Consider the following 13,164-nt stretch of genomic DNA (forward strand, 5'->3'; position numbering starts at 1 on the left):
CTCCTGAAATGGAGGAAAACACTTCCTACCCACACTCATCCTCGTGGCCACCCTACCTGATGCAGAGAAGACAGCGTGGTGCACACGACTTTGTTGAGAGGTCTGGGGTTTATGTACAAGGAAGGAAATGGTACATGTACAAGACAAAGTGCCCTGCATTCCCTTCCAGGGTCAGGAAGCCCAGCAGGGAATTGAGCAGTCAGTCTGTGAGGCTCCTCTGTTGCCCGTTCCTGGGCCAGAATCCACAGGCTGAGGAAGGTGAGCCTGCTGGCACATCCTTCCTCTAGCAATCTTGGAGCTGGTACAGACAGTGCTTCTGCTCTTCAGTCAGTGGGAAGACAGTGGGCAGGGTGGGGTCCAGGCCCTTCCTGTCATTGTTTGGAGCAGGAAGTGCCCATCCAGAGGGTGGCCACCAGGGGTCAGCTGGTCCCACTGCCACCCACTCTCCATGTTAAACGTTAGCCCTTCCCTTTCCACTTTTGAAAGCCTCAAATCTTCTCCCACAACACTTTGGTTTTAAGGAAGTGGAGCAAGAAGCTCCTGCAGTACAATATTGGCAGAGTCCAAGGGTCCATCAATCTGAACACTCTCTAGACTAGTGCTGTGTGTGTGTGCTGGGGGCGGGGCGATCAGTATTTCTCATGGGATGTACATCCTCCTCCTCTTATCCCATGAGACTCTAGGGGAGAGACTGTGTACCCTCAATGAGCTGAAGTTGGAAGTGGTTTTTCCCAGCCCTGAACTGACCCCTTCAGGAACTGAAGTTGAAGACTGGGGGCAAAGTGCACTTTGCGGGTGGGGCACTAGGAGAATGCTAGGCCCCTACAGACCTAGTGCCCACAGTGGCACAGGGACGAGTCAGCCTTAGAGCTGGAGCAGCTGCAGCTGGGACAACATAGCCTTCTGCCGGGCCCTGGGCTTTGGGTTCACTGTCCACGTCTGCAGGACTCTGAGAATTATAGTACTCCTGCCTCCAAGAGGATCTCAATGGGGACCTGGAGCCCGAGGAGGGCCACTGGGTGGTACAGCACTCACTCCTGGCTTGGCTGTGAGTGACCATGGGTTGATGATGGTTGAAGCCTGTGGGGAAAACAAGCGCATGAACAGTGAACAGGCAGGGAGACTGAGCAGGACAGCACCTGAGGAAGTAGTCAGCCATGAAGAAGGTAAGGGAGGATCTTGGAGGGAGGCTTAAGGACCAGCTAGAAAAACTGCTGGAGCTCTTTTCAGAGGATAGCATAGGAAACTAAAGACCACCCAGGAAAAGACTGTAAGTCAACTAGATGTCAAGTAGCAGAGGTCAAAGGACATCTATCCTTGAATAGGAGCTACTGCCAGAGCTCTTAGGAGGGCCCTAAGGGAGCCCAGGACCCAAGATATCTTGGGTCTGTGAATGGAGCCTCAGTAATACAAATCATTAGGTCTTGCCTGCTCTGGCATAGCTCCCAACCCTGGCCCAGAGACACCTTAGCCCTTGGATCTTAGTAGCTAGGACAAATTAGTGGGGGGGGACACATGCAGGGATACGCTGTGTTTCTCAGATCATGCAGCATGCAAAGTGTGTCTCCATCACTGGGAGACGCTACCAGTGATTCCAAGGCATGAGAGGGCAGCTGTAGTGCCCAGTACCTGTCAGGGCCCTGTGAGGGCTAACAGTTTGACTCATCATGGTGAGCTGCATCACAGAAGAAGCGTGAGCCCCGCTTGGCAGTACGGGCCGTGAAAGGGACACTCTTCAACACTATGGCCCAGGAGAGACATTGATCAGGTTTTGTGGGGAAATAGACTAGGAAGAATGGCCAAAAGGGGGTTAGGTCAGGCCCTAGGAATTAGGCCCAATGGACAAATGTCCCACCTGTAATGATGTCCTCAATGGCACCATCCTTCCCCTCGTAAACAGGCCGGTGTTCCTTAGCTTGGCGCCGCCTCAGCTCTGCAATCAGCTCCTGCTGCTGCCATTTGTTCCGCTGGGATGGAGTCTAAGGCCAGATATTAGAAGGGGAAGGAAGTCATCACTAACCCAACAAGCAACTGGTTCCTGTCCCAAGATGTAGGCTGAAGATGACCCTGTTGAGAGTAACCCTGTGTCCGCCCTCCCTCTGGACTCTCACTGTCAGCCACTCCGAGGGAGGGGGGAGGGAGGGAGAGGGAGGGAAAGTGGGAGGGAAGGAGGGAGAGACAGCCAGCCAGAGTGCACGCATGTGTCTTGGTTTTCCATGTCCTTTCTGGCTTCCTCCATCCTCAATTCTTTGTCCTGCCCTCCAGACCAGCTCTTGGTCCCACCCACCTTGGCATCCAGCTTCTTGGCTTCCTGAGCCAGCTGCTTCTCCCGCATTACCTCCTCTTGTTTCTTACGGGCTTCATTCTCTTGTTCTGCTTCCTTAGAGAAGACCAAGAGAGGGGGAGCTTAAGGCTTTCATAGGCCGGGAAGGGAGGGGCTGACACTAAGCATGAAGTGTGGGTGGCAGTGGGACCAGCTAACCCCAGGTGGCCACTCTCTGGAGGGGTACTTCCTGCTCCAAACAATGAAAGGAAGGGCCTGGGCCCCCACCCTGCCCACCAGTCTACAGTTAAGAGGCCTGTCGCTGGCTTCCATGGTTCCTTCCCTAGACCTCAGGAACTGGAAAAGACTCAGACTTGAAGCCTAGGCACTTTCTTGACTAATCTACAGACCAAACTCCTGAAACATTTCTTCAACTTACCTTGTAAGAACGAATGAATCGGACAAATACTGGGAAAAATACAGAGGGAGGTGTGGTCTTGGGACTCTCGCCAAAGTAGCGCACAACTGCATTGTAGGCCTCCTGTGTAAAGGGCAGACAGAGTCACCCCAGTGGGTAGCAGCCAGCTCTCACGTATGGACAGAAGGCCCACAGAAAGCAAAGCCAAGAGGAAAACCAACCACCTCCTGAGTCCTAACTTCAGACATGGATGTCTGCTATCCCTAAAGTCCCTTGTTATTACCCCCTTGCCTTCCCCATACTGCTGGCCAGCTGCCCGCTACAGGAGTTGGATGCCTTACCTGAAGTGGCCTAGTGTGTTGGCTCAGATGTTTGCTGCCTCCCTCCCCTAATTCCTTGCTCACCTCAGCAGTTTTGGCATCACGCTGGAGCTTGTCCAGTTTGCCTTCATTGGTACTAAGGAAGTTTCGCAGAACGCTGTTGTCATGAATGCTGCATTCCCGCCGAATCAGCTCCATTCCCCGGCCCAGCTCTTTGACGTCTAGCAGCACGTTCTCCAGGGACACTATGTACAAGAGGCCTGGCTGAGGCCTACCCAGGACTACAGTGCATTTATCCCATCATGTATGCTTGACATAGACTTCATGATGCACATACAGAGAAGTGCATGTCAAGCAGGCAGCAGGAAGGATGGAGGGTCAGAGTTCATGGACCCAAAAACAAGGTAGCAAAGGAAGGAGGCTGGTCTCCAAACTGGAGCTGCCTGGGCCTAATATTTGTGGGCAGGACAGAAACAGCAGTACTGTGTGCCTGTCTGTAGGGGGCTTTACAGGTTTTCTAGTCACATCACAAACATGATAGAGAAATACTATCTCTGGGCCAGTCTAAGGGAAGCCTGATCCTACTTGAGCCCAGAAGAAGGCTTGCTCTCTTTGGAGTAGCCCCTGCTTGTAGCTTTAGCAGAGAGCTTTGAAGAAGTAAGAAAGAAGAGAACAAAAGTCAGCAATGAACCCAGGAATTCCTCTTGCTCAGCTTCCTGGGGTTGTCCTGGGAGAGGGAGCCCTCACCTGCTGCAGCCTTCTCCACAAAGTGCAGCTCCTGCCAGAAGTTAGCCAACTCTGGGTATTTCTCCTTCACCGTCAAGGCGATGAAGTGCAGCAGTGTCATTTTCCGGTCAGTGGACTTGGTGTCTAACAGCTGAAAGGGAGTGGTCCCAACAGAGCTAGGCACTCTGGCTCTGACAGTGGTGTCCCAGGCTTCCTGCACATGCTGCCCCACCATCTTACCAGGTCCAGGCTCTGGAGCTTGAAGCCATATACAGCACCTCGCTTGCTGCTGTTCATGTAGTTCCCCAATGCAAGAATGATCTGTTCATAAGATGCAAGGAAGGCAGGTCACAGCAAGCCCCAAGGACCCACCCAGGACCTGAGGTCCACCAGCACCAGTGACTCCCTTTCCCAACCTCCAGCATCTGCTTCAGTTTCTGTGAGGACTTGACGGAGGCAGAGGCTGCAATGATGGCATTCAGTTGCTGAAAGACAAGACGAACACTGTGACGCCCAGGTTAGGAGGAGGATAAGGAGGAAGGACAGTGGATGTGTGACAGGTGACAGCAGTGGATAGTGATTAGGGAAGAGGGTGTACCGGTGTGAGCATCTGCAGATTGTCCTGGAAGTTGCCCAGAAAGGCCATGCCAGCCATTCGCTGGGTCAACCGTTCCACCTTGCTGAAGAGCAACATGAAGCGGTCCTCAGCTGCCAGCTCCTCTAGGGGCTGTCGTTCTCGCTCATACTGCCGCAACAGTTTCACCTCAGCCTCTGTAGGCAGGAAGCGCATCAGGCATTCCACGAAGTCTACAGGTAGTGTCTGTAAGTCAAACCTGTGTAGGATGAACAGCACAGTACTTCAGGTCTGACCTCTGTCCACATCTTCCCCTCATCCTTAGGAGGACTGGAGAGCAATACACAGGACACAGCTAGAGGCAGAGCACCATTGCTTCAGGACTGGCTCTCCTGTCTTTGCTCTCTGCTAACATGGTGATACACTCTTTCTTCTGCGCTGAACATGCAGCTTCTCTCCCTGAGCCTGAGATTCAGACTGGAGTCAGTACGCTCTGCTCTGGTCAGTGGTAATGGAGAAGGATGAGCAAGTCCTATCAGGAACCTTGGAATCTAGGGAGACCCAGCAGCTGTGGGAACAACTGGGACAACAGCTGTCTGGGGACCAGGGCCAAGTTGGTGGGAGCCTCACGTGTGGATGGCCCTGCAGATCTCCTCAGCTGTGCGCCCAGCCTTGCGAAGGGTGATAGCCAGGTTCTTGGCACGATTGGCTTCCAAAAGGGTCACCTTGCTGGCAGCCTTTTGTGCTGTCTTATTCTTGGAGCAGATGAGGTCAAGGGCAGGACCCTGGGCTTTTGTCTTAAATAATTCTTCAAACTTGTCCAGGTCTAAGTCCTGGCAGAAATAGGTAAGAAAGGACAATGTTGAAGGCTCAATGACAATACCCACTCACTGTGCCCTGCAGGGATCCAGTCCTGGCTCCTAGAGCTGATAATGGTGTCAGTCCTGCTCTGCCTAAAAGCTTTTCCAAGTCTAGAAGATCTGGCTCTAAAGTTATCATGGTCTCCAGGCCACAAACTCCACCCTTCTGGACCCCAGACCCCTGTTACCTCCAAGATCTTCTCATCATCAAGTTCACTGAAGACAGTGCCATTGATCTGATTGGGTTTCAGTGCTGTCCAGTTGAAGACTGGCAGCCGGAACTTGGTCTTGATAGGTTTCTTGATGCGAATGGCTAGGTTTTGGAGGGAGGACAACAGGTGTGAGGTAAGAGCTGAGGAAAAAATCCAATAGCATTGCCCAGAGCCCTAAGGACACTCACCAGACAGGCCCACTGTCAACACCACAGAAGGAGCAGCACCAGGAAGAGGTGGGGCAGGGGGACATTTGTCTGGGAAGAATAAATGCCATTATGACCCACAGTCCTAAGGCTCCAGGCTGCCCAAACTCTGCCTGCCTCCCTCTCCTTAGAGACCCCAAGAGGAGTGCTATGACACTGGGCAAGTTGGTCCCAAAAGTGCACTGAGGGGAGAGCCAGAGCTAGTCCTTGATGGAGTTTCTTCTGTCACAGCTGAGCCCTCCGCTTGGCTGCCTTCAGAATAATTAAGAGCAGCCCCTCAGTTGGGGATTTAGCTCAGCGGTAGAGCACTTGCCTAGTGAGCGCAAGGCCCTGGGTTCGGTCCCCAGCTCCAAAAAAAAAAAAAAAAGAGCATCCCCTCAGAGATCCTTGAAGCAGAATCTGCTCCCAGCATTCCTTCATCTATTTCCCACAAACACTGGTCCTCCCTTAGCCCTCTCATCCTGACTTGATACCCTCCTAGCTCTCAAATGATGCTATTTCCCAACTGTTTCCTGAGAAAGATGGTCCTGGCCTCACAAAAAACCTGCCCCTCCCCGCCTGGAAGTCCCAGTTACCTGGTAGTGGAGGAGGGGGTGGGGGCAAAGGCGGGGCTGGTGGAGGAGGCAGAGGAAGAGTCTCCTCAGCAGGTGGGGCTGGAGCCAGCAGGTCCAGGTCGGAGGGTGTCGAGCCTTCAGTCAGCTCTGTAGGGCCTACCCTGGCTAGGGCCTCGCTCCCACCCATGGATTCCAGGCTCCGGGCACTTGGCTCCAGGTGGCATCGGCGCTGGAAGGCCTCCTCCTTCTCCTTAATGAGCCTCCGAAGGGTGTGCACCTGGTTGCTTGTGTTCTCGTATGTCTCCTAGCAGGCAGACAGCAACATTGAGGGAGAACAGGCTGCAGGCTCCAGTCAGTTCCCCTGGGAGTCAGAATTCCTAGCCAACAGACTCTCCTCTCAGGAAGGGTCATCTCAGTGAGGGTGCTCAGAATAGAAGAAATCCAGATGAGGAACAGCAAAGCTGGCGTGTGGTAGAACAGAAGAGTAAGCTTGCTTCCACTGGTATTCTGATATGTCCTTTTTCTCTGCTCGTCTGTTCTCACTGCATAGGCCCCTCAGGCCTGAAGAAAAAGGACGCCCCTTTGAAACTCCCATTGGTCCCCTGCTAGATGGGCACTGCTGCTCTCTCCACAGACCTTAGGTCGTTATTGATTTTATTTCATTGGCTGTGGATAATGATCAGGTGGGTGCTTCATGGATAAGCCTTTGTAGTCTCTATATCCTTCCTGCTCCCTCTCTAGTGCTAGGCGGGGATAAGCAGATATACACTGAGCTGAGCTCAGTAGCCAACATAACCATATTCTTCTGAGACACGGAGGTTGTGGGTTAGCTTTATAACTAAGGTATAAAGTTAGGAGAAAGAACGTAAGAGACTGAAATATGAGAAGCACTGCCCTCCAGGACACTGGGAGACGGTGATAAACAGGTGGGCTACTCTAACCATGCCCAGTAAACAGCTGGGAAGCATATGAAGACCAAGTCAGCAAGTGGGCAGGAAGAAGACGACCGGCCTGCCCTGGATTCTAGGGTTCCACGAGCACATTATCTGCCCCCATTCTCTTCTGGGTCTGGCCAACTCCAGCTTCAAGATTCTTTCTCAAGATAAAATCATGGGAAGGAAGCAGGGCAGTGGTGGTGCACACCTTTAATCCTAGGATTTGGGATGCAGAGGCCAGAGGGATCTCTGAGTTGAAGGGTAGCCTGGTCTAGAACAGCCAGGGCCACAGAAAGAAACCCTGTCTCAAGAAGAAGAAAAGAAAGAAGGAAGGAGAAGGAAGAAGTAGAGAGAAAGAGAGGAAGAGGAGGAAGGAAAAAAAACAAACCAGGAGCTAGGGGTGGATCATCAGGTCACCTTTGCTGAGTGCTCAGCTCAGCTCAGTATCTTCCCTTGACAAGATTTGGGAAGAGAAGGAAGTCCTGAGGCGCTGGGACCTGGGTCCCACTGCCCCCTCCCCTTACTGGCACCTTGATGCTCTCCAGCTCCTTTTCCCGCTGTAGCAGCTGCTTCTCCAGTTCTGCCACCCGCATCATATTCTCATTCTCCAGGTCCAGAAGCTTCTCTGTGAGCTACAAAATGGGTAAGGCATGTTCAGAGCTGTGTTCAAGCCCAAACACTCGGCATAACTTAAAGCCAAACCAGGACCTGAAAAGCTATGTTCAAAAGGCAGCCTTATTCAGGTGGCTTCCCTACATGACTCTCATGACACTATGAAACAGAAACAGATACAAGGCATAGTCTGTCCCAAGTTCAAGGCCAAACCCAGCCATAGAGGTCAGCGCATTCTGGTAAGGAGTGCTCAGTGGCTTGGGCCATAGTCTAGAGAGGCTCAGTGGTTCTCAAGGTTTCCCGTGGCTCAATCTGGAGGCAGGGAGGTCAGCTGCCAGGAACCCATCTGTGCCCATCCTCCCGGCCTTTCAGAGGCTCTGGCAAGCAAAGAACACTTACATGAGACACATGCTCCTCCAGTTCTTCCACCTTTTCCAGGGCTACATTCTTGGTTTCCGCATCCTCCAATAAGCCCCCCACGTCAAACACATTGTCCAGGTATGCCTGAATCTGCACCTGTAATTTCTCGCTCTCCGTGTGCCTTGACTTCTGTGGAAAAGCAGAGAGCAGCATGTACGGAGTCAGCACAGGCCTCCTGGAAACTCCCAGTACCCCATCATTGCTTCACAACTCCCTCTTAGCATGTGACCAGTGTCTTCCAGACATTGGGAAAAGGGTCCCAGTCCCAGGCCAAGGACAGGCAGGTTCCAGATCCATTTAGGACTATATTCTTACTTGTTTTTAAATATTCTTATTAAACCAAAAACCAAAGACCAAAAAACCCACGCTCTTTGTGTGTGTTGTCTAAGCTGATTCCCTACCCTGAGACTTCACCTTTCCAAGATCATAGCTTACCTGTAGGAATTCCTCCAGCCCCAACTTGGTAAACTCATATTGCAGGTGGACCCGGAAGTTCATGTCCTCTACCGAGTGTACCACAATGTTGATGAACTGCATGCAGGCCACCTGGGGAAAAGTGGCACTCTCAGAACACAGTGTGGCCCTGGCTTCGAAGGCTACAACAGCACAAAGCTTCAGTGGACACGGCATGCACCTGTCCCAGACCCAGGTCCTCACCAAGAAGTCAATGTTGCTGTCTTCATTCCGGAAATACTCCATTAGCTTCTCAAAGCGATGCAGTTCTTTGCACACCTGAATGCGCAAACAGTCTCAGAGGAAGAATCTCTACTATGTAGAACTGAAATCCCCAAACTCTGGGTCCCAGGAACATGATGGAGAAGACATGGTTCAGACCAAGTTTACCCAAACTGCAGAGGGCACAGTGGCTAACAACTTAGCTATGGGGGCTAAACTAGCTGGAGCCGGTTTGAGGCCAACTTGTGATATAAGGTAAAAATGTGTCACAGAAAACAAAACACAACAAACCCAAACATATCGAAATAAATATATAAATAAAATAAAAATAAAACAAAAAACCAAAATAACTATAACTCTATCTAGAGGCTGTGCCATTTTGGACATCAGAAGAAAACCCAGAACCTAGAATCTGGCTTTAGGTCTCTGACCCTCACCACAGTGAAGGAATCCAGCGTAGCCTAGGATTTATGTGCCTCTAAAGTTAGGCCAGAAAGACACACAGCAGATATGATGCCATCAAAATACAGAAAGAGAAAAAAAGGAGTCAAGCCACAGCTATATTGTTGGGGGCTGGGGCCCCACGGGGACACAGAGGAGGAGCCAGAATGCAGGAAAGCCCTCTGCTTAGAAGGGTCCAGGGGCTCCTGTGAGTGTCTCAACTTTAAAGAGGAAGAGCTGTTTCCTGGACCAAACAATGGATGCTAGGGAAGAGGCCCAGAGAGGAGGAAGGGGTGGGACCACAGCTGTGGCTGGATGTTGAGGAATCCTGTGTTCATGCAAACTGGGGTTTCGGAGGTAGACCTAAGGATGGGAAAATTCCACACAGGAGTTCTCTCGCCCCTCCCTAACAGCCGAACCCTGAGAATATACTTGCTCTGGATCCCACTTGTGGGCTCATGGCAGCAGAGTCAAGGGTGGAGAGTCTTATAAAGTGAAGATGCCCAGACTCCACTCCAGTGGGTGAGGAGTAGAGCCTGTGCCTACCAAGAAAAAAAGAGAGAAAAAGAAAAAAAAAAACAAAATACAAACAAAAAACCCAAAAAACAAAAAAAGATTGTGTGTTTTGCCACTATAAATGCATATGAATGTGTGTGCTGTGCCCGTGGGGGCCAGGAGGGGGCACCAAGTCCTCTGGAAATGGAACTAAAGACAGTTGTGAGCCACGGTCTGGATACTGCAAACTGAACCCAAGGCCCCTGCAAAGTCAGCCAGGGCTCTGACTCCTGACCATGTCTCCAGCCACAGTCTGCACTCTATCCAGAGCCCCAATTACTGGCCACACTGCAAGGTGTCCTGGAACAAGATCTAAAAGACTTTATTCAGTTTTGCTTTTGCTATAATCTCACTCTGAAGCAGGCTGCTGAGTCTAGGGGTTAAAGTCACTAGAGTTCCCAGGAAATTGGATCTACCCAGTTCCCTACCTTCTATACACACACACACACACACACACACACACACACACACACACACACACACACACACACGCATGCAGGAGAGACCAACCTCTTTGAAATTGTCAAAGGCAGCAAGGATGATTTCATGACCTCCCCGCACCAAACACACAGCTGCCAGCAGCTCCAAGACCAGGGCTTTGGTCCTAAGAGATGAAGAAGTAAACATCCAAGTCCCACCCAAGCTTCCACAGCACAGCTCATGTCCTTTAGACAGGAGATGGAAAAGGAACGCTTGTTCCCTCATTGGGCTGTGGACACTTCTCCTCTAGCACAGGAGGGCATGTCAAAGATAAATCAGGATCCTTAGATCCCTGGGCACTAGAGGAGGGAATCAACACACCTTGGATTCTTGTTGTTGAGGCTAAGTGCAATCTCATTGACAGCGTGGGGGTGGGACATGACCAAGTTGAAGCCATACTGCAAAGGAAAGGATAGGAAGGGACCTTGACGGTAAGAAGGGAGAAGCCAGCAGGTCTCCACTAGCAAACTCGACTTTCACAAGCTGGTGCTCCGCAGTCTTGGGTGGGTAGATGAGGCAAAGGAGGCAGCACATTGACGGCGAGCATCAGTCCTTACCTGATAGTTCATGATGGCTCTGAGACAAAGGATGCAGACATGCACATCATCCTTCTGGCTCACCAGCCGGGAGTTCTTCAGGGCCCGGCGGCCAGGGAGAGTACTGTACCTGGGGGACAGGGTAGGGTGATCAGGTAGGGACAAGACTGATGGTGAAAGACCACCAGGCTGCCCTGTAGAAAGAGCAGAAATGGGAGGAAATAAGACCTTGTAACAAATGCCAAGACAGCCAGGGTGCAGACGGCAGTGAAGTCAGCCATCGTTCACCTCTTTGGTACAGGCCTTTTTTGGCAACTGCCCAGGACCCTAGCCAGCTTTATCCTCTGCTAAAATCATGCTAACCCCAGAGACCTCTGAAATACAAAATTGTTTTAAGGACTCTGCAGTCCTTGGGATAGGTCACAAAGACATGTACCCGAGAGTCCCTCCTCCCTTGTTTAGTGACACATTGGCACATTCCGTGGGACAGGTGCGTCTTTGTACTCATCTCAGTCTGAAGTACCCCAAAGGCAGAGCAGACCTACACAGGTCTTAGAAAAGGCTTGGGGCCATGCCTGGCTTTGTATCACCTCTCACTACCTCAATGTTTTATGAGAAGAGGCAACACATACAGAATTTGTTCCTGCAAGACCAGAATGGTGATCAGTGTCCATGATGCAAAATCCAAGAAGAGAAGAAGAGCCGCAAGAGAGACTTAGGTCACAGGAAAGGTTAATGGCTCTACAAGGGCAGCCTCTGAGTAACAGGGGCTCTGCGAAGTGATCCAGTCCACCACAGACAAAGGCACAACTTTGGAGAAAAAAGACCTGAAGGGGAAAGGGAAAGGAAGGAACCAGCAGGTAGTTGGGTCTGTTCTCGAAGAGGTGATGGGAAAAGTGAGAGCTGAGGAAGTGGGTGTGGGGGCAGGAGCTGAACTGGCCAGTATAGCTGGAGCCCTGCCCAAGGTCAGGAAGGAATGGCTAGGACAGAGTGAGGACGGGGGAAGGGGAGAGCTGGAGCATCAGGGGTAGCACAGCTGAGGACCATGTACTTACCCAGGACAGACCGCTGGGCAATCAGGGAGACAGAGAGGACAGATCAGAGACAGGCGAACAGGCAGAGGGCAAGAGAGCTGAGCCTGGAAGCAAGAGTTGGGGAGGAGCATAAGCACTCACCGGGTTACCAAGACCTGGACTGGGGCTGGGGTGGGAGGCAGGTGGGCAGAGTAAGCGCGCACATACCGGAGCACGGACTGGCGCGCAGAGCGAGCGAGGCTGTTGGTGAAGGGGGCCGACAGGGCGTTGGGCGGTTGCAGGTCCTCGATTGACCTGCTCCAGGACCGGAGCTTGTCAAATGCACCATCATCACCACTCTCCAGACCCTCAAAGTCAAACCTAGAGCATGAGAGGACACACATGCGCACACGCAGGCACATATACAAGAGAAATTCTGTGCCAAGCCCCCAGCAAGCCCACCTCCCCCTCTTCAGGCCTCTGTAGCAAACAAAAAGCAGGGGCAGCAAGAAGAGGAAGCAGAATTAGGCATCAGAGACCTGAACCTGGTTGGAGCTACCGACAGGGCTGAGAAGGCTTGGGCAGTTCTAGCAGAGGGGATCTGAAGGCTTCCCCATGGCCTTAGGGCTGTCTGTGGGGGCTGTCAGGCTTCCTGTGCTCCTAGCCTCAAGTGGGATGCCTCAAGTCACCATGCCTACTTAAAACATCTGTTCCAAAGATAATGAATGGAGGGAAATGAGCAACTGCAGGTCTTGAAGCTCAGCAAGTACACCACTGCCCACCCTACCAATGGCTTCTGTGGCTTGTTTAGCTTTTCAGTGCTGAGGAGTGAGCTGGGGTCTCCTGCCAGGCCAGTATGCTAATAGGTCTCCTAGTGGGCTACACCCCAGGCCTAGCCCTCTGAATGGCGGATGTTCTATGACTGAGCTTCTATGTCTTCCTCCTCAGCTTCAGCTTCCCTAGAACTGTGAGCTGAGACTGAAAGAGGGAGGAGCTCTTGCCCCTGAGGAAGTGAGTGTTATTTTTGGTTACTTCCTGCAACAGGTCTCTTACCATAGGCAGTTATGTCCAGAGCAGAGAGATCAGCTGACAGCACACAGCACTCAGGGCCTTTTCTTACATACCTGCCCCTCAGAGTGCACACCCCAAAAAGCACTCTCCTCCCCTCTTCCTCCTGCTCTGTACCCCTGTAACTCTGAGAACTAGGGCACATCTCAAAGGCTTTTCCCCATAGGACATCTTGCCCATCATGAATGCCCAGTGTCAAGGCTGGGGTTTCTGGAACAAGTGACACCCACAGAGGTGAGGCTGCACTGGTCAGGAACAGTCCTGACAGCAGGAGGCACTTAATGGTGACCCAGCCA

General features: G+C 51.9%; 1 protein-coding gene across 12 annotated transcripts in view; it reads right to left on the minus strand.

Moving 5' to 3' along the window:
- Window positions 1-89: 89 nt before the first annotated feature.
- Window positions 90-13,164, minus strand: part of Fmnl3 (formin-like 3) — a 51,337-nt gene continuing 38,262 nt past the window's right edge. For 3 of the 12 annotated variants that reach the window (NM_001399766.1, XM_087556831.1, XM_087556832.1), the window contains exons 6-26: window positions 12,029-12,181; window positions 10,809-10,917; window positions 10,573-10,649; window positions 10,282-10,375; window positions 8,758-8,832; window positions 8,536-8,646; window positions 8,080-8,229; window positions 7,599-7,700; window positions 6,155-6,437; window positions 5,562-5,630; window positions 5,350-5,474; window positions 4,932-5,134; window positions 4,326-4,560; window positions 4,144-4,212; window positions 3,968-4,048; window positions 3,749-3,878; window positions 3,086-3,246; window positions 2,703-2,804; window positions 2,288-2,380; window positions 1,856-1,979; window positions 90-1,080 (exon numbers count right to left, since the gene is read on the minus strand). In NM_001399766.1, coding sequence (NP_001386695.1) covers window positions 815-1,080; window positions 1,856-1,979; window positions 2,288-2,380; window positions 2,703-2,804; window positions 3,086-3,246; window positions 3,749-3,878; window positions 3,968-4,048; window positions 4,144-4,212; window positions 4,326-4,560; window positions 4,932-5,134; window positions 5,350-5,474; window positions 5,562-5,630; window positions 6,155-6,437; window positions 7,599-7,700; window positions 8,080-8,229; window positions 8,536-8,646; window positions 8,758-8,832; window positions 10,282-10,375; window positions 10,573-10,649; window positions 10,809-10,917; window positions 12,029-12,181 — 2,812 coding nt within the window. In that variant the 3' untranslated portion in view covers window positions 90-814. Of the gene's footprint in view, window positions 1,081-1,629; window positions 1,742-1,855; window positions 1,980-2,287; window positions 2,381-2,702; window positions 2,805-3,085; window positions 3,247-3,748; window positions 3,879-3,967; window positions 4,049-4,143; window positions 4,213-4,325; window positions 4,561-4,931; window positions 5,135-5,349; window positions 5,475-5,561; window positions 5,631-6,154; window positions 6,438-7,598; window positions 7,701-8,079; window positions 8,230-8,535; window positions 8,647-8,757; window positions 8,833-10,281; window positions 10,376-10,572; window positions 10,650-10,808; window positions 10,918-11,842; window positions 11,926-12,028; window positions 12,182-13,164 lie in introns of all 12 variants that reach the window. The other 9 variants (XM_087556838.1, XM_087556839.1, XM_087556840.1 and 6 more) reach the window with 5 other exon arrangements.

Source organism: Rattus norvegicus, chromosome 7 (assembly GCF_021556685.1).
Source record: "Rattus norvegicus strain SHRSP/BbbUtx chromosome 7, alternate assembly SHRSP_T2T, whole genome shotgun sequence".
NCBI classification, from domain to species: domain Eukaryota; kingdom Metazoa; phylum Chordata; class Mammalia; order Rodentia; family Muridae; genus Rattus; species Rattus norvegicus.